At 38.9% G+C, this 24,810-nt stretch overlaps 1 protein-coding gene across 17 annotated transcripts in view; it reads left to right on the top strand.

Annotated features, from left to right (window-relative positions):
* The window catches only part of eif4g3a (eukaryotic translation initiation factor 4 gamma, 3a), a 66,726-nt gene that overhangs the window by 27,917 nt on the left and 13,999 nt on the right, over nt 1–24,810 (top strand). For 7 of the 17 annotated variants that reach the window (XM_023269800.3, XM_055010850.1, XM_055010848.1 and 4 more), the window contains 16 exons: nt 1,022–1,133; nt 1,300–1,460; nt 2,395–2,529; nt 5,962–6,196; nt 7,774–8,556; nt 9,806–9,894; nt 12,071–12,359; nt 12,597–12,721; nt 14,497–14,616; nt 14,995–15,150; nt 15,477–15,674; nt 16,436–16,582; nt 16,748–16,984; nt 18,740–18,844; nt 20,915–21,053; nt 21,366–21,478. In XM_023269800.3, the coding sequence (XP_023125568.1) occupies nt 1,022–1,133; nt 1,300–1,460; nt 2,395–2,529; nt 5,962–6,196; nt 7,774–8,556; nt 9,806–9,894; nt 12,071–12,359; nt 12,597–12,721; nt 14,497–14,616; nt 14,995–15,150; nt 15,477–15,674; nt 16,436–16,582; nt 16,748–16,984; nt 18,740–18,844; nt 20,915–21,053; nt 21,366–21,478 (3,144 nt within the window). The remainder of the gene's footprint in view (nt 1–1,021; nt 1,134–1,299; nt 1,461–2,394; nt 2,530–5,961; nt 6,197–7,773; nt 8,557–9,805; nt 9,895–12,070; nt 12,360–12,596; nt 12,722–14,496; nt 14,617–14,994; nt 15,151–15,476; nt 15,675–16,435; nt 16,583–16,747; nt 16,985–18,739; nt 18,845–20,914; nt 21,054–21,365; nt 21,479–24,810) is intronic. The other 10 variants (XM_023269799.3, XM_055010849.1, XM_023269797.3 and 7 more) reach the window with 7 other exon arrangements.

Raw genomic sequence — 24,810 nt, 5'->3', positions numbered from 1 at the left:
GATCCACGGATTTGTTAAGGATTTTCCATTGCGAGATACAGTGGCCGGCACGGCATCGCCGTAACCATGACAACAAGTGAACACTGTGTCGGGTACCTGCATCAATTCATTCAACCCGTTACATATTTAGGTCACGCAATTCGGTATCTGTGCTACATAACATACGCATGCACAACATATGTCTGTGCTCACACAAGGTAATTTTGTATTTATTTAGTTAGTGTGTGGGTCGATCTATATTAAACGGCCAGATTCTATGTTCTACGTGATTTCTGAATACACAAATTGAGAATGAACAGTCTTGGCGGAGTACTGCACTCTCTGAGTGCTTTTCTTGTTTATCTTTTTGTCCATCCTCCTCTCATCTGTCCCTCCCGTTTTCTGAACTCAGCTACAATGTTTAGTGGCTGGAATGCAGAGACCAGTTCATTGGCTGAATAGCGTCACATGGGATGGCTGAACTCCTACCGAATTGGTCTGTGTGTTTCCTGAGCTGATAAACTAATGCCATAAACACTGGACAAGCTGCGCCGATAAAATAGAAGTGACCCATCAAATTTAAAATACCCGAAATGCGTTGCCAGATACGTTTCAGGGATTTTGAGTCATTCTGCGCTGCAGATGCATTATTATCTTAAAATTTTTAATCTGATTAATCATGGTGCTGGATTAATCCACATTAACGCGTTAATTTTGACAGCCCTAAATATAATAATCAGAAAATATCTAATATCTGATTATTATATTTGGTATATTTCATTAAAATATTCTAAGAACATTATTATTATTATTATTATTATTAATAATAATAATAATAATAATAATAATAATACACTCTTTTTAGGGAAAAAAAAGATGTCCACATATGTGTACGGCAGGTCTTAGGAGGTTAAATAACATCCAAACACTAAAAAAAAAAAAAACTTTACTGATTGCTACAATGTTCACTTTTTCAAAATTGAAAGCATATGCTATCTGTCTTATCCTCACTGATGTCTCTCCCTGTTCTCCATATTTCCAGTATCGCCACAGTACGCCCTACGTGGGACCTCCTCAGCAGTATTCTGTACAGCCCCCGGGGTCTGGCACCTTCTATCCTGGTCCAGGGCCAGGGGAGTACCCTGCCCCATATCGTGAGTCATTAATCCAGCACAGATACACATTTAGTACTATTCCCACACTCATAAAATTTAAATGAACAACACAGTAGAACAAATACACAGATTGGGGAACTTAATGGTATTTTACTAAAATGTCTCTTCTTCTGTTTTGTTTTTCTGCTCTTGCAAATTCATTCAGATCCCCTCAGGTACCACCCACCTGTCTCACCCTCTGTCCCTGCTCCCGTTCCCACAGCTGGTCCACCCTATTACCCAGGACAGACTGTGTACCCTCCCTCACCCCCTATCATAGTGCCTACACCACAGCAACCTCCACCAGCCAAGCGTGAGAAGAAAACAGTGAGTATCTTAGTAGTTCGTTTGAGTTTTGTTTTTTGAGGAAATATTTCACACACATATATACTGACCCTTCACTAACAGTTGTTCGTCTTTTTTATTTTGTATGTTTGTTGACAACACAATCTCATCTCAAAATCAGTTTAGTAGCTGCTCTGGAGACTTTTATTGTATCATATAGTAAGATGATTATAAGCAGATTAATTTAGCCCAGTTGATCCTTCTGTTGTGGAATTATTTTACAAATTTTATTAAATTAAGGCAATTTGGGCATTGTCCAGACTAATACAAATTATTTACAAATCAAACATTTTCTTCACATTCAGGCCTCTCTTCAACACACAAATAGCATTTTAGGTCAGGATCAGGTCAGACGCAGCTTCTGTGCAAATTTTCAAATATTCTGGTTTATGTGTGTGTGTGCGGACAATAAAAAGGAGAGTATAGAAAGATGATGTCACACTTAAGTTTGTGCGTGCCCATTGCTGCTTTGTATAATGCACATGCACCTGGAACAACAGTCATGTCATCTAAATATCTGTTTTTGTAACTTCAAAGTCTATAGTGAGTTAGTATTAGACTGGACTGTTAGTTTCGGTTTATATTTTCAGATCCTCCACAAAAGTCCAAAAATGTAACATTTGAACAGAACTATGTATTTTGTTATTGGTTTATAGTAATACTTGAAGATATTTGCATGTAAGCCACCCACTCTTTTCCTTGGAACTAATATTGGGGCTGGCATTATGTCATCATGTGTAGACGAGTGTGGTTTGTTTGTGTTTCTTGTTATAATATATATTTATTTGGAGTATGATGCTTACTTCACTACTCCACCTCCTATCACAGCTGATGAGCAACATGCATAAAATGTGGCTGCTGCGGGGTTGCTCTAAGACTTGGGCGCTTTAGTGAGGTCTGTTTTTTTGTGCCATTGTCCTCTCAGATCCGTATCCGTGACCCCAATCAGGGTGGCAGGGATATCACAGAGGAGATCATGGCCGGGGGTTCAGGGAGCAGAAATTCAACACCTCCTATCGGTCCCCCCTCCTCTACCCCGACCCCACCACAGGTATGACTCGCTGACACATTCACCCACCTCTCACCTGCAGTAGTTATAGTTGAAGTAGCACAGCAATAAGAGACGAGGGACATCTCATGTTGCTTGGTCCCCATGCGAGCTCTCTGATCTAATGTCTTCTCAACCGCCACGTGTGACAGACAGGACATGGCCTCTGTGTCTTTGGTAATTTATTCGGACATCTTGCCCTCTCATGAGAAATTCGTGACGGCTTTCAGTCCAGGATGTTACATGTCTGTAGTCTGTTGCTCAAGACATATATTTAAATGTACATCATTATATGGTCTCATTAGCACTTTTGCTGTGATATACACTACTGTTCAAAAGTTTGGGGTCACTTAGTAATGTCCTTATTTTTGAAAGAAAAACTATTAGTGGTGGGATGCGATGTAAAAAAAAATTAATCGAATTAATTACAGACGTTGTAATTAATTAATCGCAATTAATCACACGTTCGTCAAATAGCAATATTTGACACAATAAGTGAAGTTTTTCAATTCAAATAAATTTTGGTTGACAGTTGAATCAATGAATACACATATACGTGTTCATAATTTAAAATTGATTAAAAAAAAACATTTTTAAATGGAACATAAAAAAAGTGATTTTGATGATTTAAAGCCTGGATTTAGTTGTTTTTTCCACTGTATGGCACATAACATCAGCATAAATAGTTCAACGAGCTTCAGAAAGTTGACAATCCACAGATTCATTCTGTTTTCATAGTTTCTGGGTCTGATAAATGGTGTAATTTTGATGGTTCTATTTTTTAGGAATATAAATTTTTATTTATGTAATTTTTTATAAACAAAAAGTTTATAGTTAAGTTATTAAAAGACAGATATTTTTGTTGGCTAAGTTATTCCTCCTCCAAGGAGGCAGAGCCTCAACGGAGTAAAAACTTAAACCACAAAAATGTTTCATTTCTATTTATCTGCATTTTTCATCTGTCTGCTACATTCACAGATTACTGCAAAATCAAAGTGCAGTTATAGCAATTATATTCGACAGTTTCTGTAAACTTTCTGTAAACTCAAGCACTGTCTTGAAAAGTGGTCTATTATGGGATGGCTACACTGTTAGCCATTAGCAGGACTGTTGTAGCTAACGTTAGCTCTGGTGCTAACATCAACATGTTTTACATTGAGGTGATACCGTCGGCTTGAAGTGCTGCAGTGATCAGAAAACTCTTTGTTGTACAATTTGTACACAACCAGGCTTTTATCCAAGCTGCCATCAGGAAGATTTTTACAAGAAAACTTTCTGCACAACAAGCTCAATCTCGTCTTCCTTCACTGTTCACCAGTGCCTGACTTCACTCAGTGCTTCCTATATTTCTTCATCGCGGCCTGCAAACAGACTGTAGGTTCATTACCGCCACCTACTGGGCTGGAGTGTTCATCAGAGTTCCTTTTGTGCCAGAAATGAGGGAACTGAGAAAGGTGTGATTAGATGCATTAATTCATTATTTTTTTTGAATGAAGGTAACATTAAATGAATCAGAAATACAGTCTAGACATTGTTAATGTGGTAAATGACTTTTCTAGCTGGAAATGGTTGATTTTTAATGGAATATCGACATAGGGGTACAGAGGAACATTTCCAGCAACCATCACTCCTGTGTTCTAATGCTACATTGTGTTAGCTAATGGTGTTGAAAGGCTAATTGGTGATTCGAAAACCCTTGCGCAATAATTTTAACACATGAATAAAAATAATAATCATAACAACTTTATTGATATAGCACCCTTCAGCATTCACAAAATGCTTTGACAGTCAGAGCATGCAACACAGACAATCAAGCAAGATATAGGAGACAAGTCAGAGCAGTCAATTAAAATAAATAGTAAAAATTATTAGAAATTAAATGAATAATTAGTTAGAATAGCACACAAATCAAACAAGGGAACTAGACTGTTTGAAAATTAAAGAGTAAGCTTGAGGGTAAAAATTAAATATCAAAAAAATTGAGACAAACAATTAGACGAGAAAGTGTGAGTTTTCATGGAACACATGAAATTGCCTGGGTGACCCCAAACTTTTGAACGGTAGTGTAAATGTGGCAGAGAATTCATGTTGTTTAGGTACACAAGCTGTCTTGGTTTCCTAGTCATACGTTTCTGAGAACAATCATGTCACAAAACCTGCATATAATAGCTAATAAAAAATTCTTTCATCAGTTATTGCATGTCACATAAACTACCACTGAAAAAGTTTTTTCGGTCACCCAGACAATTTCATGTTTTCCATGAAAACCTACAATTTAATTCATATTCTAACATAATTGCACAAGGGTTTTCTAATCATCAGTTAGCCTTTCAACACCATTAGCTAACACAATGTAGCATTAGAACACAGGAGTGATGGTTGCTGGAAATGTTCCTCTGTACCCTTATGTAGATATTCCATTAAAAATCTACCGTTTCCAGCTAGAATAGTCATTTACCACATTAACAATGTCTAGACTGTATTTCTGATTAATTTAATGTTATCTTCATTGAAATAAACTGCTTTTCTTTCAAAAATAAGGACATTTCTAAGTGACCACAAACTTTTGAATGGTAGTATATGTTTAGATGTGAAGATATCGGCATAGCTTATTAAAACTGCTTTGCACTTAGTTGTGGTATAGCAATAAATATATTCACCATAATCTTATTAACAGCTTTTTTAATCTTACGCTTGCTTTCTTCCTGTCACTGTTTCTATTCATTCACTATCTTTTACAGTAGATTGCATATGTAATGTCTGTACATTCCTGCTCCTTCTACAGAATCCACTCAGATCCCCTTGATTCTACAGAGTCTGTTCAGTCTAGTCTTGTAAAAAAATAAAATTTGCTTGACACACTGCTTATAAATATGGAGATGTGCTGGTGCTTGGTCCTGGTTTTAGGTCCAAGAGTAATAAAACAGGGATTAATTGTAAATATTCAGCAGCCCATTTTTTATGTGGATTAAGTTTAAATGCTGTTGTATTGCACTTGACACTATTAACAAAGGCTATGGGCACATTTTAATAAATGAAATTACCAAGCCCAAATTAGGCCGCTTGTTTGGATTCTGAAGAGGGAGTCTGTGACTTCTTCCTCCCTGTGTCCTTCCGTGGATGTTAACAGTCTCTTTCCTCTTTTTCTCTGTCTTTTTGTGCCCCCTTGATTTCATTTCTTTATGTATCTACTCTCTATTTTCTGTTACTCTGCATTGTCCTGAGCCTTTCCCCTCCTGCTGCCTTTACTCCTGCATTGATCTTCATTCTCCGTCCTGTCTCTCCTGTCTTGTCCTCCATCGCTGTCCTCTCAATCTAACCATACCTCGTTGGACTCCTTATTTCTGCTTAATCCTGCATATGGGCTTGTTTATTTGTTTGTGTGCGTGCTTGCCTACATCTCTTGTCTCTCTCTCTGGTTTTCTGTGTTGCTAGTTTTTATGGCCGCACCCTCATTATCCTCACATTTTCTACCTCAAATCGCAGCAGCTGAGCAGCAGCCAGACTCCAGAGCAGCAGCAGTCGCAGCCTCCGCCTCAGCCTCCTCAGCAACAGCAAGCCCATCCTGGAGGCTACACGTTGGAGCCGCCACAGCCCCCGCAGCCCCAACAGCCCCAGCAGCCACAGCAGCCATTGACAACTGGGGCTTCAGAAATCAAGCTAGGGCCAGGTCTGCCCCAACACTCCCTTTTTTTTTTCCTTTAAAATACATTTCCAACACCTAATAAGTAGGGGCTCGACACTTAACAATCCAGCCAATTGTATTTTATCTATGATTATGTGTTTGAATTGTTAAAACGTAACATTAGACACTCAAGAAAGTTATACTAAATATTGGTATATTTCAAATGTCATCTTTAGTTTTTCTGCCTCCCCTAATGCACAGTTAGCAACCAGTGTGCCTCCACCTAGATATTGTTGGTGGATAATTTCCAAATATTTTATGTATGACTCATCTCTTTCTCTTTTACAAACTGCACACTGAATGCTTTCATTTTCATTTCACTTGCAAATCAGAGTGTTGAGTCAGCAGAACTTCCCTGCTCTTCCTGTAATTATCTGGAACATTTTACCAGCTTTTTTAAAGTAACTGGGACACTCCATGTCAAGTTAATCAAGGTCTCCTATCTAAGTTTTTTATTTCCGTTCAAAGACTTACATTAATATAATGGAGAAATCTCAGATATTAAAGACTATTGGGATGCTTTCTATCAAACTACAGACACTTTTACAGAAAATGTTTATTTTTCATCTTAATATAGGCACTTATTTGGCACGATATAAATAAAATTGAATTGAATAGGTTAATAAGGTTAAGTGTTTTATAAGTCTATGCAGGAATGCTGTCTCTTAATCGGTTTTGTTATGAGGACACATATATACTTTGTTTACAAACTTCCTTCAGAAATTTTCCAGATTTGACATAATTTTGGGATATTTTTGCCAGAAAACAGCCTCTCAGAATTGTTAAAAACACACTGTTGCAGATCTTAAGTGCTATTTTGTTTGTGTTTCTTTAAATATTATCAACTGCTGCTCAAGAAGCTGTTACAAATGTGCAATTAATATTGTCTCTTACTTTATTTTGAATAATTAAAAAAACAAATGTAAAACGCGTTGTATGAAGAAATCCAAATTCATTTCTACAATGAACTACTGAATTACATTACAAATGATGCAAATATCAAAGATTGATATTTGAGTATGGTAGTTGACTTTTTTGATTAAAGAGTTATACCTGAAAATAACTGTGTTTGCAATGCATAATCCTGCATTACACCAGTTACCATAGCTGAGTCCCGACAAGGCTCCCCATGAGTAGTCTTTTTGACCCTGAACTTGTCTCCAATTTTGAAGAATATTTCAAATTTCACCGCTGTCCCTTTGTAATTATGACTTTAGCTATAACTTCTCCATGGCTCTCAAATTGACAATTTCTTATTCATATTGATTCATATTCCACCAGCACTTAAATGAACAGGATAAAACAGACTGGTTGAATTGACATGGAATAGCCCAACTTTCAGTTTTAAATTCCAAACCAAATACTTGACCTGTTTGGTTTGTTGACCACTAGTGTTTTTATTAGCTAATACAACACAGATTGAAACAAAGCCATATTTCTGTCCAGGCATCTTTATACATGCGTCTGTTTTGAAAACCGGTTAACACCACATGACTCAAGTGTTGCTTTTGCCTTTGATGACTGAATTCTGCAATCATTTGCTCCTGTCTTCCTCCATCTAGATGATACGCCAAAATTGGAGCCAGTTGTCCAGAAGTCTTCCTCACCTGGGCTTGTGCTGCCTGAAGCTCCCTTGGAGAGACTGGAGGCCAACGCTCCTGTATCTGAGCCCTCTCCTACTGTTGAAAAAGAGCTTCTCATCCCTTCCTCACTGACCGCTCCTGTCACTCTCCCGCATACAGTGGCCAACACCAGTGAACATCCCTCAGCCAGGGAGTGCACTGCTTCAGCCTCTTCTCCCTCCTCCTCTGTTGGGGAGAGCAAACCCTCTTTGGCACCACCTCAAACGCCCAACACAGACAAGCCTCTTTCAGACTCCCCACGAACTTTAGCTGCCTCTCCTTCGCTGGCTCCCAAGGCTTTGAACGGCCTTGCAGACTCTGGGACAGAGCTAGACGCCCCAGCTCATGAGCCTTCTCTTCTGTCCCCAGCTGCACTCCAGCCCCAGGCCTCTGCTCCTGCTTACAGAGAGACCTCATCCTCCTCTGAAACCCTGCCCACTGACATGAGGCCAGAGGTGCCCATTGCTGCTGCGCTGTCACCTATGGCACCTGTGGCTGTGGTGCCTGTCACCCTGACCTCAAGTCCTATCCCAGCTTTGCCAGTTATGCTCCCCCCTGGCCTTCCGCCTCTAGTGCAGGCCACAACAGAGGCTGATGAGCTGAGCAAGTCCTTAGACACTAAAGACCTCATTCCCAGAGTAGGGACAGAGGCACATTGTGGCATAACCGACAGCAAAGCAGAGTCCCAGCAACAAGCATTCACCAGAAAGAGTCCTACTACAGGTACTGTGTCTGTTGCTCTTGATTGCATATGGCATTGTAAATGTGTACTATAGTGGAACTTTTGGTGACAGGCCAGCCTAAAATGTCAGCTGGTTTTATTAGCCCATTACCTTTTTATCGTATTCTACCTAGATAGCTAAATTAAGTGGATCTATAGTGTACATGGTTTGTTTATGCACATCTATGCAGCACACATTGCAGATGATCTGTCTTCAGATATTGTGCTGATGAAGCTGATCCCCAGGAAGCCATTGTTAGATTAAACCCACAGCATAGTCAGGGTTGACATGAATCCAGAAAATCCTGGAAATTAGGATACATATTTTCAATGTATATGTTGCCTTGTGGGGGCTGCACAGTGGCGTAGTGGTTAGCACTTTCGCCTTGCAGCGAGAAGATCCCTGGTTCGCGTCCCGGCTTCCCCGGGATCTTTCTGCATGGAGTTTGCATGTTCTCCCTGTGCATGCGTGGGTTTTCTCCGGGTACTCCGGCTTCCTCCCACAGTCCAAAAATATGCTGAGGTTAATTGATTACTCTAAATTGCCCGTAGGTGTGAATGTGAGAGTGATTGTTTGTCTATATATGTAGCCCTGCGACAGACTGGCGACCTGTCTAGGGTGTCCCCTGCCTTCGCCCGAGTCAGCTGGGATAGGCTCCAGCACCCCCCGCGACCCTAGTGAGGAATAAGCGGTGTATAGATAATGGATGGATGGATGTTGCCTTGTAAGATTCTTTTCACATTTTGGTGTATTCACTTGCAGGAAACAAACTGTCTGTATTTAAACAAATAGTAGTTCACGGTGAATGTATTCTGAATGGATCATTTATGTTTGTGTGATAAAAATCTATAAACATATGTTTTTGTTTGTATCAGAAAAATTCCATAAAGGTGTGAATAAATTTACCCAGGGTCACTTGCAGTCGTAACATAGCACAAAATACACTGCATATTAAGGCATTTGTCATGGATAAGGTAAAATTTATTCCAGTAACCTCAGTAAATGCACTTTGTTTTTTCCTGCTGTAATTTATCATACTGACAACCACAACCATCTGTAAATTGTAACTAAAAATATTTGCTAGGACTGTTAGACCTAACAGTTTAAGGTTTGCTTCTACAAGCAAAAACATGTTTTTATTGCCATCATTGGTTTTAAAAACAAACTGAAGTTTTGAATCCACTGTGGCTTGGCTGTTAACTGAGTTTCTGTGGCTGATTGCATGTTCCCGCATTTCTGTTTCCATGCAGTTAATCAGACTGCTTCTGCTATACCAAAGACCTGGAGAAAACCAAATGAAGGGATCTCTGCTGGAGATGAACCTCAAAAGGAGGACGAGGTGAGAGAGGAGGCCTTTGGCTTTTAATGTAGGATGAGGAGGGGGAGGGAAGTCAACATTTAAGTTTTGAATTTGAATAATTGAATGGGGATCATTTTATATTCAAATTATGTGTCTGTTTCTCAGCCTCTAGACACAAGTCAGCTATAGTGCTGTGATAAACACGCATGAAATGAAGTGTACATGCTTTTCAGTTGTTTTGTGGGATTTCATGATTGCTTTTTTTTTCTTTTCAAAATAGTTTGTGTTTTATTTTGGAGCAAGACTGTGCCTCCTGTCAATAATGTTACGCAGAGAGCATGAGAGAAAGGAAAGGCACAATGTGGACAATAGTTCAAGTGAAAAATGTTTCTGCATGTGTGGTGAAGGAAACAGACATAAATGACTTTGGGGTATTGTTGTCATCCGACAGCGACAGCCAGGAGTTATCCATCATCTTCATTGCTCACCCAGCCCACTGTATGTAAAATCAGCTCGCCCCGCTCTCGTTTCCTGTCTTTTATTGGTTCACTCTCCCCTTGCTGCTGTAGGAGAGTTTGCGCACCACTAGATACTGACTGACAAAGTTTTAGTCAGTATGTTTAGTCTATGTTGAACAAACTCTGTAAGTAGTTTTACATACAGACAAATCTTGCGTAAAAATGTTTTAAACATAATACAGAAAGATACATAGGCAGCCACTTGGTGGTAGTTTTGATAATACATATGTCTAGTTCAGTTCAGTGTCTCTAAGTGTCTGTTGCTAAATGCTTAAGGTCAAAATATTATGAGTGGGTTATTCCATCTAAAATCATAAGGGGCCTTCTGCTTAACCATCTCTAATTTGCTTGAAACATCTTATCATATACTGCAGATATTTAAAATTGTATCTGTTCAGTTGCAGGCTGTATTTGTACAACAATATCTCAAGAGGAAATATAAGCTAAAAGCCAAAGATTTTCACTGTTATTTCTCATCCTGCCATTAATTCACAATCTACAATATTACAAGTAGATCAAATACCCTTTGATTGTGGGTGAGTTTAATATGACAAAATGGAAGTCCTCATGAAAGTTCCCTTTTTGAACACATTCAAATTCCAATGCACAAAGAAATGTGCTGAAAGTGGGTCGACTGGGAAAATGAAAAACAAAAATTACCCCCTCAACGTATGTGATATATCCATCTAAAATTTTGCAAATATCTTTCTAAATGTCAATTTTATGCTATAAAAAGTTCTAGAAGATTAGAGATGGTCAAGTAGAAATTGTTTTGAAAACATGATAATTTCAAATGGAATGACCCATCTAAAATAAATGGCTAAAGAAAAGATTAAATCCATGATTCTGATCAAGACAAATACAGGGAGACAAAAGAGGTGGACAAAATGGGAGAGAATTGCAACTTTTTACTTGTTGTACAAATTGAGACACCAGTTTGATGTTTAGACAGGACAAAATGTTCATACTGCTCACAAACCCCTTAACGTGGCAGTGTCTGTCTACTTCAGTAAGACTACATACCTTGTCAAAGGTAGGCTAGGGGTATTGTGGTCCTATGCATGACCTTAATAATGACGAGCACACAGGGATTTTGAGCTTGAACATTAAATCCCATACATCATCTGACAGTGACAGATTTAAATCCTTCTATACTGACTATACATTTACATTTATATTGAAGCAAAACCTGGCTGATTGTTGCATTTCTTTTGGCAACCAAATTCAGCTGTGGGGATCGGATGTAGCTGAAATCGCAATCATCCCGCTGGATGAGTCAGAAGGCATTCAGTGTTCCTCACTGTGCTTTTTCCCTGTGCATAGACAGTGTTGCTTCTACATGATGAGGATAGCTTAACAGACTGGGCTTTTCAAATTGTAGTTAAATGACTGTGGGGACAGTGTAGAGAAAATTGTACCAGTGTTAGGCCTGTTCACTCTATGCCACCAATGATTGAGCTCCAGTTTTACCCTTTTCTTTCTTTGTGAATTACCTTTCTGGTTGTGTTATGCCTATATAATGGACTACCGGATATTTATTTCGCAATTAGGTCTCTTTTTTTTACTTTAAACCTTCACAAGAAGTTCAGAGAGACCTGCAGAATATCAACCACTGAGCAAAATGGTTTAACTTTCTATAGAACAGATATTGGGGAAACAAGTCATGTATTTCATAACTGAATCTTTCTTCCACACAGGATGAACCCAAGCCCGTCGATCAGCCTACTGGAGACCAGGCCCTGCAGTCAGCAGCTCTGAGCAGCAGCCAGGTGCCTCTGCCATCAGTCTTCACCTCCACCCCTGCTCCTACTCCTGCTAGCAGCCCCGAGGCTGACGGAAAGCCCACTGCTCCAGAGGAAAATGGTGAGGCAGAGTTGGAGCCAATGAGAAATGGAGCAGGCCACACCTCAGAGACAGAGAGCAGCGACAGTTGCACCACCCCTGGAGACAAGGAAAACTCAACAGGGGCTCCGCAGGACATAGAAGGTTAGAAGGACTCCAATTTTTGTAGCAAAGTTTTTTTAGCTAACCTTGGCAAAACTTAACTAACAAAACTGTTAAAACAAACCACACATCTATTTGAACTGTTGTTGCCTTTTAGAGTTGCTAGTGTATAAAATTGCTCAGTGAAGCTTCTGCTGTAATTTTTTCCAGTTCCGTTTTGTCTATTTATTCTTTTTTATTATTATTTCCTTCCCTCTCAAACACTGCTCGGTGGTTCAGACCTGACTGAGCCAAGTGGGAAGCGTCAGTATGACAGGGACTTCCTGTTGGGCTTCCAGTTCATGCCTGCCTGCATACAGAAGCCTGAGGGGCTTCCACCAATCAGTGATGTGGTGCTTGACAAGGTAGGTGCTGGACAGATAGCACTGCAGTTGTATAGAGTTCTTCGAAGTTAAGACAAAGTAATGGTACTATAATAAAAATAGATAAATAAATCAACTTCAACTTTGCAACCTGAAGATGTAAATTTACTTTTGACATTTTACAAACATGGACAATACAGCAGTACATAAATTAAAGGAAAAGTCCCAGATGCACAGTAAAGAAAGATAATCCTCTAACACCTCTAAACCTCTAACAGCCAAATAAGATATAGTGAAATCAATGGCTGGAAATTTTATCTACTCTGTTTCCTCAGCAGATAAGCAACTGCCTTAGGAGACTCTTTTCTTCATGTAGCACTTAAATATAAAGGGCCTAATGAGTTTTCTGGATCTGTTTGTCTATGACTGCGACTAATAATTATTTTCATTATTAGTTAATCTGATAATGATAATGTTCTTGATAGACTGTTAATCCATAAAAATGTCAGAAAACAGGCTAAGGTGTTTTAGTATGTTTTGTATTTTCTGACCGTTGCTTGGAACCACAAAAATATTAGTAGTTCTCGCCATAAAAAAACTGACTTTTGATTGTCACAGTTGTTGCAGAATCCTGTCAATCTATTTATAGCTTCAACCGTACAGTTGTCCATTTTGGCTGCATTGTCTCAGTGAATAGAAATACATACCTATGTACACTAAATTTGTGTTTTTAAAAAAGCTGTAACAATTACTCGATTAACCATAAATCCTATGCAACAGTTTTGATCAGGTTAGTTGTTTAGGACAGTTATAAAGCAAAAATGTCAAACATTGTGTGACTTCCCTTCTCAAATGTAAAGGGAAGTCTCTGAATTTATAGTCACGCAGTTAATGTTATTTGGGTATTAGATTGGTGGTTGGACAACAAGAGCCATTAGAAATCCTAACCTCAGGCTCTAGGAATATTGTTTGGGGAATTATTCATTATAGCTTTTCATAACTGAACAATTAAGCTAATAAATGATGATGATTAATCAGTAATGAAAATGATCATTAGTTGCCACTCTAGTTTTGAACAAACCTCATTATGAAGCTGGATTTTTCACTATTGCCACATAGTAACAGGCAATAGCTGACATTATTTTAGTTAGATTGTGTGCACTGGATCAAAGATACACCAGTTTAGTTTGTTCCTCACATCCACACATATGTATGGGTGGAGCATATGGCCTGCTGAAATGCTGTTTTGATTAAAATCACATTGCTATTATGTCACATTTGGCAGTGTTAAGAGTACATGCCCCTCCCCCACCTCTCCAAAAAGAACAACCAGCCGGGCGAACAGTTGATTGGTACAATCCCAAAGTCTCATTTTCTCTGTGGGAGAAAGTGAAATCTCACTGGAAAAGAGTGGAGAGGAAGTCAAGGACAGCTGAAAGACAAAGAGCTGGATTTGTTCTTCTCTCCTCCCCCACAACTATCTCGCTCTCTCCTGCGTTCCTTTCTTCTGTCCTTCCCTTCCACATCTGGCTCTGACTTTTCTCACTGACTGGCCCACTGAACAAGCCAAGCATAATTTATTACGAATACAGTAAAAATACATAAACCAAATGCTGGTAATGTAGTAAGACTGTCATTTACAGCGGGTCACCTTTGAAGGACCACTGGGTTAGAAATTCATGCACACACATTCGCACACTCATTTCTCGGACTCCTTTGGCCCTATTGCCAGTATTACCAGGGAATCACTGCTCCCCCTGCTGTTCAGCTCATCCTGGGTGTATGATGATGTATTGTGTATGCTATGTGTCTTGCAGATGAACCAAAACAAGTTGCCATCTCGAGTGGTAGATTCCAGAGTTATTTCTAGAGGACCTGATTTCACACCTGCTTTCGCAGATTTTGGAAGGCAGATGACCGTAGGACGAGGCGCTGCAGTGAGTCACGCATGCACTCGCACACTTTTCTAAGCTTCCACAGTCATTCATGAAACCACGCATGCTGTGCTAGTGTGCGTTTGTTTGATTAGAATTACCCCTATCAAGTGCAGGAATATATTTGAGTGTATCTGCTCCCATACTCAATTTGATCAGCATTACTGCTGCTTAAGTAAAGCAGATTTGATGTTTCAAAATGTTATGAGCAGGATCTTCTGGCAGATGATTGTCATGAGCAAATAGTAGCTAAATTTAAAAGGAGGTTCCTGATAGTCATGTAGCTTTGTTCAATTTTTTTCCATTTTTTTGAAGTTATTACAACTTGTAATCACCAGGAATATTGACTTTTCTCTTTTTTTTCTTTCATTGCATTCACAGCTTATGAACACTGGGGCAAGGAGGCCTCCACCCAGGAAGATCATCATGAACGTGTCAGTGAATGATGATGTTCAGCTGAAAAAGTCAGAGAATGCCTGGAAACCCGGCCTGAAGAGGGAGGGCCCCGCAGAGGATCCAGAGACGCTGAAAACACAGGCAGGGACAAATATACACATATGCAGCACCAACAAAGATCCACAGAATAAATGCACAAAAACAAACCATTAGCATCAGATTAGCTTTCATTAATGGCTTGTAGAAATACATCTGATTTAAAGAGATTTCTGTTTTTTGTAAATGCAACCATTTTGTCTAATCCGACAAACATTTGAATAGCAAATGAAAGTTTAGATTTCCCCTACTGCAGTTTGAAATAACTCTACATGCAGAGGTATTTTTAAATGATATATTCAGATGAGTGTCCAAACAGAATGATCAATGACCTCAGCGATTAACTACCTTTTTTCATTGATTCCCCACAGGAGCTCTTCAGGAAGGTACGAAGCATCCTGAACAAGCTGACACCTCAGAAGTTTAACCAGCTGATGAAGCAGGTTACAGACCTGACTATCGACACAGAGGAGAGACTCAAAGGGGTCATTGACCTGGTCTTTGAGAAAGCCATCGATGAGCCCAGCTTCTCTGTAGCGTACGGAAACATGTGCCGCTGCCTCGCCACGGTAAGCCGGCCATTGTGCTAATCAAAATATGTCAAGAGTGGAGATGTTAGGATAAAAGAAAAAAGACCAAGGCTTGTGCTTGATTTAAATGACTATCTATAGGATCTTGGTGGGAGAATTGCATGCATGACACTCTGACCTTAAATGTGGCCATTTTTCAGATGGAAAAAAATGTTGGGAATTTTAGTGCAGCAATCAAAAAGTTTTCTACAAAATGCAGTGTGCACTAAATGTGTTCATTCTAACTAAAATCAAATTTTAATTCTATAATGTAGTCGCAACCCTGGTAGTGTTAATGTTTTAATTTTTGTAGAAGATTTGTGTGACTAACGAAGTTCAGTAGTTAAAGTTGGAGTCTGATTCGTTGGTGGTAAATCATGGAATCAGCCAATTTTGAAACGAGTGACTAGAAAATTCATCCCTGTAAAGAAGAGTTCTGTTAAAAAATCCATGGAAAAATCCTGAGAGCTTTCAGTTTCAGCATCATTCTCGCCGTACATATAGCATGCACTACATGTACAGCCATCTTTTAAATAATGTAATGGATGCTTACATTTTTAAAAATGCTTTTGTAGTGTAGTAGTTTCCTGCAGTATAACCTGTAGGAAACTATTTTGGGCTTGTCTGCTAAACACAAGAACTGGTGTTCAACATTAAACATTTTTAGAGGCTTACTTCTTCTCTTGATGATCTTTATGCTAACATTTCTGTATTATGTTTCTTATTCACTACTTTTTCTACTGTCGACTCTTCATGTGCAGCTCAAAGTGCAGATGACAGACAAACCCAACACCACAGTTAACTTTCGCAAGCTGCTGCTAAACCGCTGCCAGAAGGAGTTTGAGAAAGACAAGGTGGACGATGTGGTGTTTGAGAGGAAGCAGAAGGAGCTGGACTCTGCTGCATCGGTATATATCTATGAATTACTCAGTGTCATTTGCAATTTCCTTTGTACCAAATCATTTCTAGCACAGAGAAGAGAATGAAAATCCTAATTGTTTCAATTCTGCCAATATGGTTTTGTGAATACCTTCCCAGGCAGATGTTTAATATTTCCTATCCTTGCTGATTAGGCGACAGAGCGTGAGCGGCTTCAAGAAGAACTGGAGGAAGCCAAGGACAAGGCCCGACGGCGTTCCATCGGCAACATCAAATTCATTGGTGAGCTCTTCAAGCTAAAGATGTTGACGGAGGCCATCATGCACGACTGTGTGGTCAAGCTGCTAAAGAACCACGATGAGGAATCTTTGGAGTGTCTGTGCAGACTGCTCACCACCATCGGCAAGGACCTTGACTTTGAGAAGGCCAAGGTGAGCTGGAAAAGAAAGTTGATCTAATAAGCAGGCAGGAGTAGTTCGCACTCAGAGACACAATTAGTATGTCCTTGAAGAAAAAGCTTAACATTTGGGAAAATATACTTACTTGCTTTCTTCCAGAGAGTTAGATGAGAAAATTGAAACCGCTCATGTCTGTACAGAACATATGAAGCTAGAGCATGGGATGGGGGTTAGCTCAGCATAGGGACTGGAAACAGGAGGAAATAACTATCTCATCTTAGTTTATTCCATACAAATAAGTGTGCATGCAAGGTGTAAAAATGAGACACTATGGTTTTGCAGTGTTCTGTACTGGAGTACAAACCAAAACATGCAAGAATGAAGTGTGCTTGTTGTGAGCTTGAGAGGTGGTATGATGCAGATGTTTTTGTTTACCTTTGGACAGAACCATCATGGCTCTTCCCTCCTGTTTCCAGTTTTTCTGCCAAACTAAGCTAACCGTCTGCTAGCTGAAATGAATTTTGCTGGACTTTTGCTTTTAGGCTTGGCTTTACTACCAATCCTCTCAGCAAATAATTACGACTAACTGTGGATACGATTGTCACATGCAGAAATGTTGCATTTATTTCTTTCTTACATTCTTGCTCAGTCCTGAAGGTTGTTGGTATGATGTGCTTCACACAGTGAAGGTGTACATTATGTACAACATTATGTATTTAGAGGTGTACTGGTACCAGGTAGGACCTTGAACAAGCCAGATTTTATATATCACTGCAGTAAAAACTTGGTAAACTCAGAAATGAAAGTGAAAGAATTCAGATAGTGTTTGTAAGTATTCTTTTATAAGGTGAGCATAGGAGCAACACTTTGATGTATCTATGTCTGTGCCTATGCTATTATCAACCAGGATAATCTCCTGTTCACTGGTTGGTTACTTGGCAAATGAAGGTGATTTGTGTCCACAGCAACACAGTTTTGATAAACATAAAAGAGAGGGTTCTGGTGGGATCAGATCCCACACCAGTTGGGCTACATTCAGTTCCAGAGGCAAAGGAGAACCTGTTTATGTAGGTTATGAGGAAACGGGGATATCCCCACAGTGTCCCCTACAGTAGATGCTCTGCTTTGTTCTGTCTCACTGTCTCTCCTGTAGACATCAGTGACTCACAGCTGGACACAGCAAGAGTCCTCAGATGTTTGGACAGACATAACTAATCTAAAGGCCTTTCTGCTCTGTCTCTGCTGCACTGTGATATGTGATTTGATCCCTGTCATCTACCAGTCATCTTGCAAAAGGAAAGCCTTTTGGCCAGCAGAGAAACTGCTATGACCTCAACATCACAACCTAAATCCTTTTTTTTCCTTGTGTTTGCTACGGGGAGATGTTTACAGTGTTTGCCAGCATAAAAGTGCACATTTTGTACATTAAATCCTCAGGGATTTGGTCATAAATGAACCATCTTGTCCTTCAGATTAATTTCATCCTTTTTAATGTGATAATTTTTTTTCTCATGTCCATGTTAATGGTGTGCTATTACATTGATTTTGGCCCATTCTTTTGGGTTATGACAGTTTTTGTTCCTCTACATTCAAAAATGTTCCAGTTGAAATAATAAGAATGTTGGGTGCTCAGGACTGCTCCTGCTCCAAGTAATAAACTGAACAATCAGTCAATGGAATGAAATAATGTGAAAGTCCCAGAAATCTGCTGTCTATTAAATTGAAAGCAGACGTAGAGAATTTAACCTTCATGTCTCAAATGAACCTTTTCTGTCTCTCTTTCATCAGCCCCGAATGGATCAGTATTTCAATCAGATGGAAAAAATTGTCAAGGAGAGGAAGACGTCATCTCGGATACGGTTTATGTTACAGGACGTTATAGACCTGAGATTGGTAAGTGTGTGATTCTGGTATTTGTTTTTACTGCACAGATGTAGAGTCCAGCATCTCCGCCATGCCCAGGCAAGCTTCATGTTGCTTTTTTCCCCACAGAGTTTTATTCCATTGATTTCTCTGACCTCCTGGAACATGGTCATATTCTGCTAAATTGGTGTCTACTACACATCTTGGTATTGAATTTTAACACATTTTCAGATTGGGAGAAAAAATGTTGGAAAAATACAGTGTAAAAAAGAAGCAAACCTGGACCTCAAGTATATAAAATACCTTACTATGTATGTGGTTATTGACTGAGATGCTGATTTCCTATTACTGCTTTTAACACCTGATGAAGGTTTTTATTGAGGAAAAAGTCTACAGCACTGTGAAATGTTTTCTACATGTGCATCCAAAGCACATTAAACATCAGCATAGTAACTACATCATTAAAATGCTGCCAGTGTTTGTGTTCTCACACTAATTACACATGAATCTGTCTTTCGTTCAGTATACCACAAACATTATAGAATTAACTTTATTGTGTACATTATGATTATGATATATTCTGTAGATGTTAAACAACACAGTGAGATGTGATTACTTATCATTCAGACAGTACTGTTTTATCAATACTAAATGCTGCTTTGCTAATTGCTGTGAAAAAAAACATATGTATAGTGTATACATAACATACTATTTGTAGGCATTTGGTCAGAGGACTGAGTATATTACCACAATTTAAATCCTCAATTTTTAATGAGCTTTACAATTTCAATCAATATCTTGTTTTGCAAAAATGCATGAAGTCTACTGCACAAGTGACTAATTGCAAAGCTGTCATCACTGTGAATAAATACAGATTATGCCTTACAACTGTGTGCTGTTGCTACTGCTGTACAGCTGTTGGTGCTTCTTGACATTTGTTTGAGCAGAGCTATAGCCAGTCAGGGACACACTGACGAACTGGCCCACCTGTGTCAGAGAGTGCTGTGAACTGCAGCAGGTGCACTTGTAGTCAAACTGTTTTCAGCAAAGTTTATAAAACAGTCACGACTCAAGATAGCCGTATAGCCAGCTGTATAATTTCATTTCAAGCCAGACATTTTATAGTACAAAAACAAACATGTGAATTCATGAAATCAGTTCAATGTATCAACCCTAGTTTAGATGCATTTTAAAGGTCTGTCCTATATTTTAGTGGCCAATAATGTAACCATCGATAGTGTCTTCCATTTATCTGCACATACTGTTCCCATACAATGCACCACTTTGACACCTACAGATCTATACATATCGGTAAACAGTTATCTACATAGTCTGATGTGTTTTATGGATTTAAAAGCCTAACGACACTGAATTTTAGCTTCTGCTAGATGCCCTTTATACATTGCATCTAATGTATTGTTTTTATGTGCAACAAACTTTATTTTATTTTCCCAATTACATCAACAAATAAACCAATAAATAGCAGAAAATACTTTCAGGCGTACAACACTGACAGAACAAACATAGGGGCTACGAGAAAGAGAAGCAAACAAGGAGCAAATGACTTAACATTACTAGTGTCATCTTAGGCTTTTCCAAAAGAAACATCAGCATTAATTAAGCCGTTAAGCTATTAGCTTACCTTTTACCTAGCACAAGCTGTTCAAATCAGTGTCACTGTCTAATACAGAACACTGGAAACAGACTCAAGCCCTGCTGTGCAGCACTGCTGTCAAATTTGAAATTAAAATGAGCAAGGTTGCTTAGACTGTGCAAGGATCCACTTTGTTTAAAAACAAAACCTCCATGATCAGCATCACTGACAGGCACAAATATTAATAGCAAATGATAGGTTGTCATGCAATTCGAAACAGATGACTTTGTTAGCACGTCTGCCTCTTAGGGTTGATCACCGACTGATTCATTGGTGATTTTCCTCTGTGATTGACAGCTGATGAAACTGGTAAATACTCTCAAAATTAATTGGAAATTCTTGGGGCTATCTTTAAGTTGGCTCAGAACAAGAAATCATTTAAAACTACTGAATGTGATGCTTGGCTCAGGTTATGAAGTAATTGCATTACTCCCTTTTTTCTCCAGCACAACTGGGTGTCCAGGAGAGCCGACCAGGGTCCGAAAACCATCGAGCAGATCCACAAGGAGGCTAAGATTGAAGAGCAGGAAGAGCAGAGAAAAGTGCACCAGCAGCTGCTCTCCAAGGACAGCAAGAGACGGCCAGGTCAGACCTGCAGTCTAAATCCTCTTTAAGGCTTAGAATCACATCGGCACAGCTACAGTGACTCAGGAAGCCTGCAAGCGTACAGGCAGACTTCCTGTCCCTATAGCCTGCAGAGATGCTATTGTGCCCAGCAGCAGACAGGAAGCCCCCTACTCCCGCCCATCTGTTAGCTGACCTATAATATTTCATCATGTATAGCAGTTACAGTAAAACTTGTCTCCTTGTCTACAGCCATTTTGACTGAGATAATACCCCTCATGTTAAAACTGTATTTTTCCTGTCTGTATGCGGTGGGTTCCTCTGGTCCCGTAGATCCGCGAGATCAGAGAGATCAGCGTGTGCAGAGGGAAGAGACCTGGAACACTGTGCCTATGACAAAGAACAGCAGGACCATCGACCCCAATAAGATCCCAAAGATCTCCAAGGTGAGACGTGCTGCCAAGGCTGGTTGTGGTCAAAGTTAGGCTTCAGCTGGTGGATGCAGTGCAAACAGCCAAAGATAAGAAATATGTTATTTGTGCATCACAGTGCCACTCAGTTCATGCATTTCATCAAACCCCCTCGTGTCTCTAAACCTTTAACTGGAAGGACTCTACAGAGGCACAGCCTGTCAAGTAGTTGAAACTGTTGACTGCTGCTGCTACAAACATATTTTATTTGCTCATATAGCTGCATATGAACTGTATTTACAGTACTGTTCAAAAGTTTGGGCTCACTTAGAAATGCCCTTATTTTTGAAAGAAAAGTAGTTGTTTTTTTTTTTTTTTTCAATGAAAAAAACATTGAATAAATCATACATCCAGTCTAGACATTGTTAATGTGGTAGATGACTACTTAGCTGGAAGCGGCTGATTTTTTTAATGGAATATCTACATATAGGTACAGAGGCCCATTTCCAGCAACCGTTACTTCTGTCTTCTAATGGTACATTGTGTTAGCTAATGGTGTTGAAAGGCTAATTGATGATTAGAAAGCCCTTGTACAATTACGTTAGCACATGAAGCAATTTTGAGTTTTCATGGAAAACATAAAATTGTGTGACCCCAAACTTTTGAATGGTAGTGTACAATGGTATGAATATCTGGTAGTTACAAATACATAAGTTGTCACAAAAAAGGATAAATCTTGTAACCAGGACAGTGTGCATGTGTGAGCGCAGGAGCCTCTTTTTTTTCAAATCAGATAGCAGATAAAATGACAAAAGTTGTGATAATCTGCACCCAGATGCGGATCTAGAGAAAAATTAATAGGGTGGCAAAGGGGTGGCAGATACATTTTAGGGGGTGGCATATATATATATATATATATATATATATATATATATATATATATATATATATATATATATATATATATATATATATATATATATATATATATATATATATATATATGCCACCCCCTAAAATGTATCTGCCACCCCTTTGCCATATATATATATATATATATATATATATATATATATATATATATATATATATATATAGATAGATAGATAGATAGATAGATAGATAGATAGATAGATAGATAGATAGATAGATAGATATAGATATATATAGATATATATATAGATATATATATATAGATAGATAGATAGATAGATAGATAGACATATATACACATATATACATGATGATTGGCATTGGTTTGTCTGTCTGTCTGTTAAGCAACATTACTCAAAAATGGAATGATGGATTTGTATGAAACCAACCAGCAGGCGTGATCAAATTGACGCAAATACTGCTGAAATAAGTATGTTAAATAAGTAAATATCATTTGTATTTGTCAGCCAATCCTAAACATGAGTTGTTCTTATTAGCTGTCAATCACAATATGTGATTTGATATGTCTAGCAGAAAGGGGAAAAGATTTAAACTGAAATAAAGTCAACCTTATACACTTTGAAGAAACCAAATTAGATTAAGACTAGACAATATCTCTCTTATGCACTGTTTTGGGAAATCTGCATTTGTGTGATCTCTGCTTATGTTCAGCCTGCCACAATGATTACATTATCAATTCATCTAGAACAGAGCCAGAGTCCACATAATTTTATTTATTGTCTTAGATTTGTGGTTTTATTTTTTGATGTTCTTTATTTGAGACATTTCTTACAATAATTCTATAATTCCAATATTTGGATATTCTTAAGAATTAAGGATCTACTTATCATCTTAAAATTAAAAGACTAACTACATCAGATAATAATTTGTCCAAAAAGGTAATTATTGCGACAGGTGTACCTCTTACTCAGATATATTATACTAAAGCAATATTCATAGCATGTGGACCAACTGGACCAGAGATAGTCTGATTTACCTTTCGCTGTCTGAGCTCTGCATGCCTTCATTTCTTTCTCTCTCTGAACTCTTCCTCCTCCATCTCCTCTCTGGGATGCTCTTCCTCCTCTCTTCTTTTAGGCTGGGAAAAGCTGCTGGTGGTTCCCTTCCTCTTCATTCTTTACTGTCTCCTACAAGAATCACACTGACTGAACTATGTTTTATCCTTTGATAATTTTCATTATTAACTATGATACAATCTGATGTGGACAATTTAAACATTTAAAGAGATACTTAACATGTAAACGTTTTTTCAGCTGTAAACTAAATGATATGACTGTGATATGATGAAACACATCAATGTTGGTGTTATTATGACCTTGACACCAAAATTATAAAAAACAGCATTAAACAAGCAGGATGTAGTTTTCAAACAGTGCATGAAAGCTGGTGTGACTGGAGGTTTGGTTACACTTTAATGTCATGTAAAATCTTAGTGAATGTGTGATTTCTTTTAACTTACAGTCTGTTGTCAGAACCACAGGTTGTAATTAGCAAAATAAGAGAAAAAGAACTTCCACAGACAATCCCCCACCATCCTTCTGTGGCTGTTCTCTAACATTAGCTAGCTACAGAAGTAAAAATTAGCAAGGCCCAGGCTCACTGGAAACCGTGGCTCGTCTCGCAAGCAAACGCTTTATGTGAATTTAGACACTATTAGCATTTAATACATTGTGAACAGTTATATTAGCATGTAGTCTAACCCAGTCTAACTAGTGTCTTACTGCCAGACTGAAGTCCAGCTGTCATCCACATGAGTGAGGTCTAAGAGCAGCCCCCTCAGGGGGTCGTGTCGCCTCGTATCTGTAGCAGCATAGACTGTACAGGATGTTACGTCTACATGGTGCATTCGAAAGCACTCGGACATCGGAGTTTCACTCGTTATTCGTCTTTCCTGGACTTTCGCTCTTTACGGCCGGCCACAACCTTTCATATACATATTTTTGAATTAGATCGTTCAGAACTGGGGTGGCAGCCAGGATGGCAAGGCATCTTCTAGGGGTGGCAGTTGCCACCCTATGCCACCCCAGTAGATCAGCCCCTGTCTGCACCCTAAAATTAAATTGAGATTAAAGATTTCCCATGCTGTTGTACAGCCTTGAGATCGGAGCTATTCAGGGCATTAACAGTACAGCATTACAGTGTCAGATAGTCGATGTTTGCTGTACAGTCTGACTGCACTGAGGTGATAGTGAGTGACCCACAGAGCCACAAAATGATCGAGGAGCAATTACTGATGTGACAGTGTGCATCGGTGAGTGGTACAAGCACAGTGTGATGAATGTCAGAAACTATTTTGCAGCGACTCTCACTTCTAGTGCTGCTATTGGCTGAACGGCAGTTTTCTGTCAATGCTGTAAAACTGATTCAGGTGTTTCTGCCACAAAAGATTCACATATACACTACCAGTCAAAAGT

Source organism: Amphiprion ocellaris, chromosome 5 (assembly GCF_022539595.1).
Source record: "Amphiprion ocellaris isolate individual 3 ecotype Okinawa chromosome 5, ASM2253959v1, whole genome shotgun sequence".
NCBI classification, from domain to species: Eukaryota; Metazoa; Chordata; class Actinopteri; family Pomacentridae; genus Amphiprion; species Amphiprion ocellaris.
Note: the sequence above shows the minus strand (reverse complement) of the source record. Positions and strands in the feature narration are given on the sequence as shown.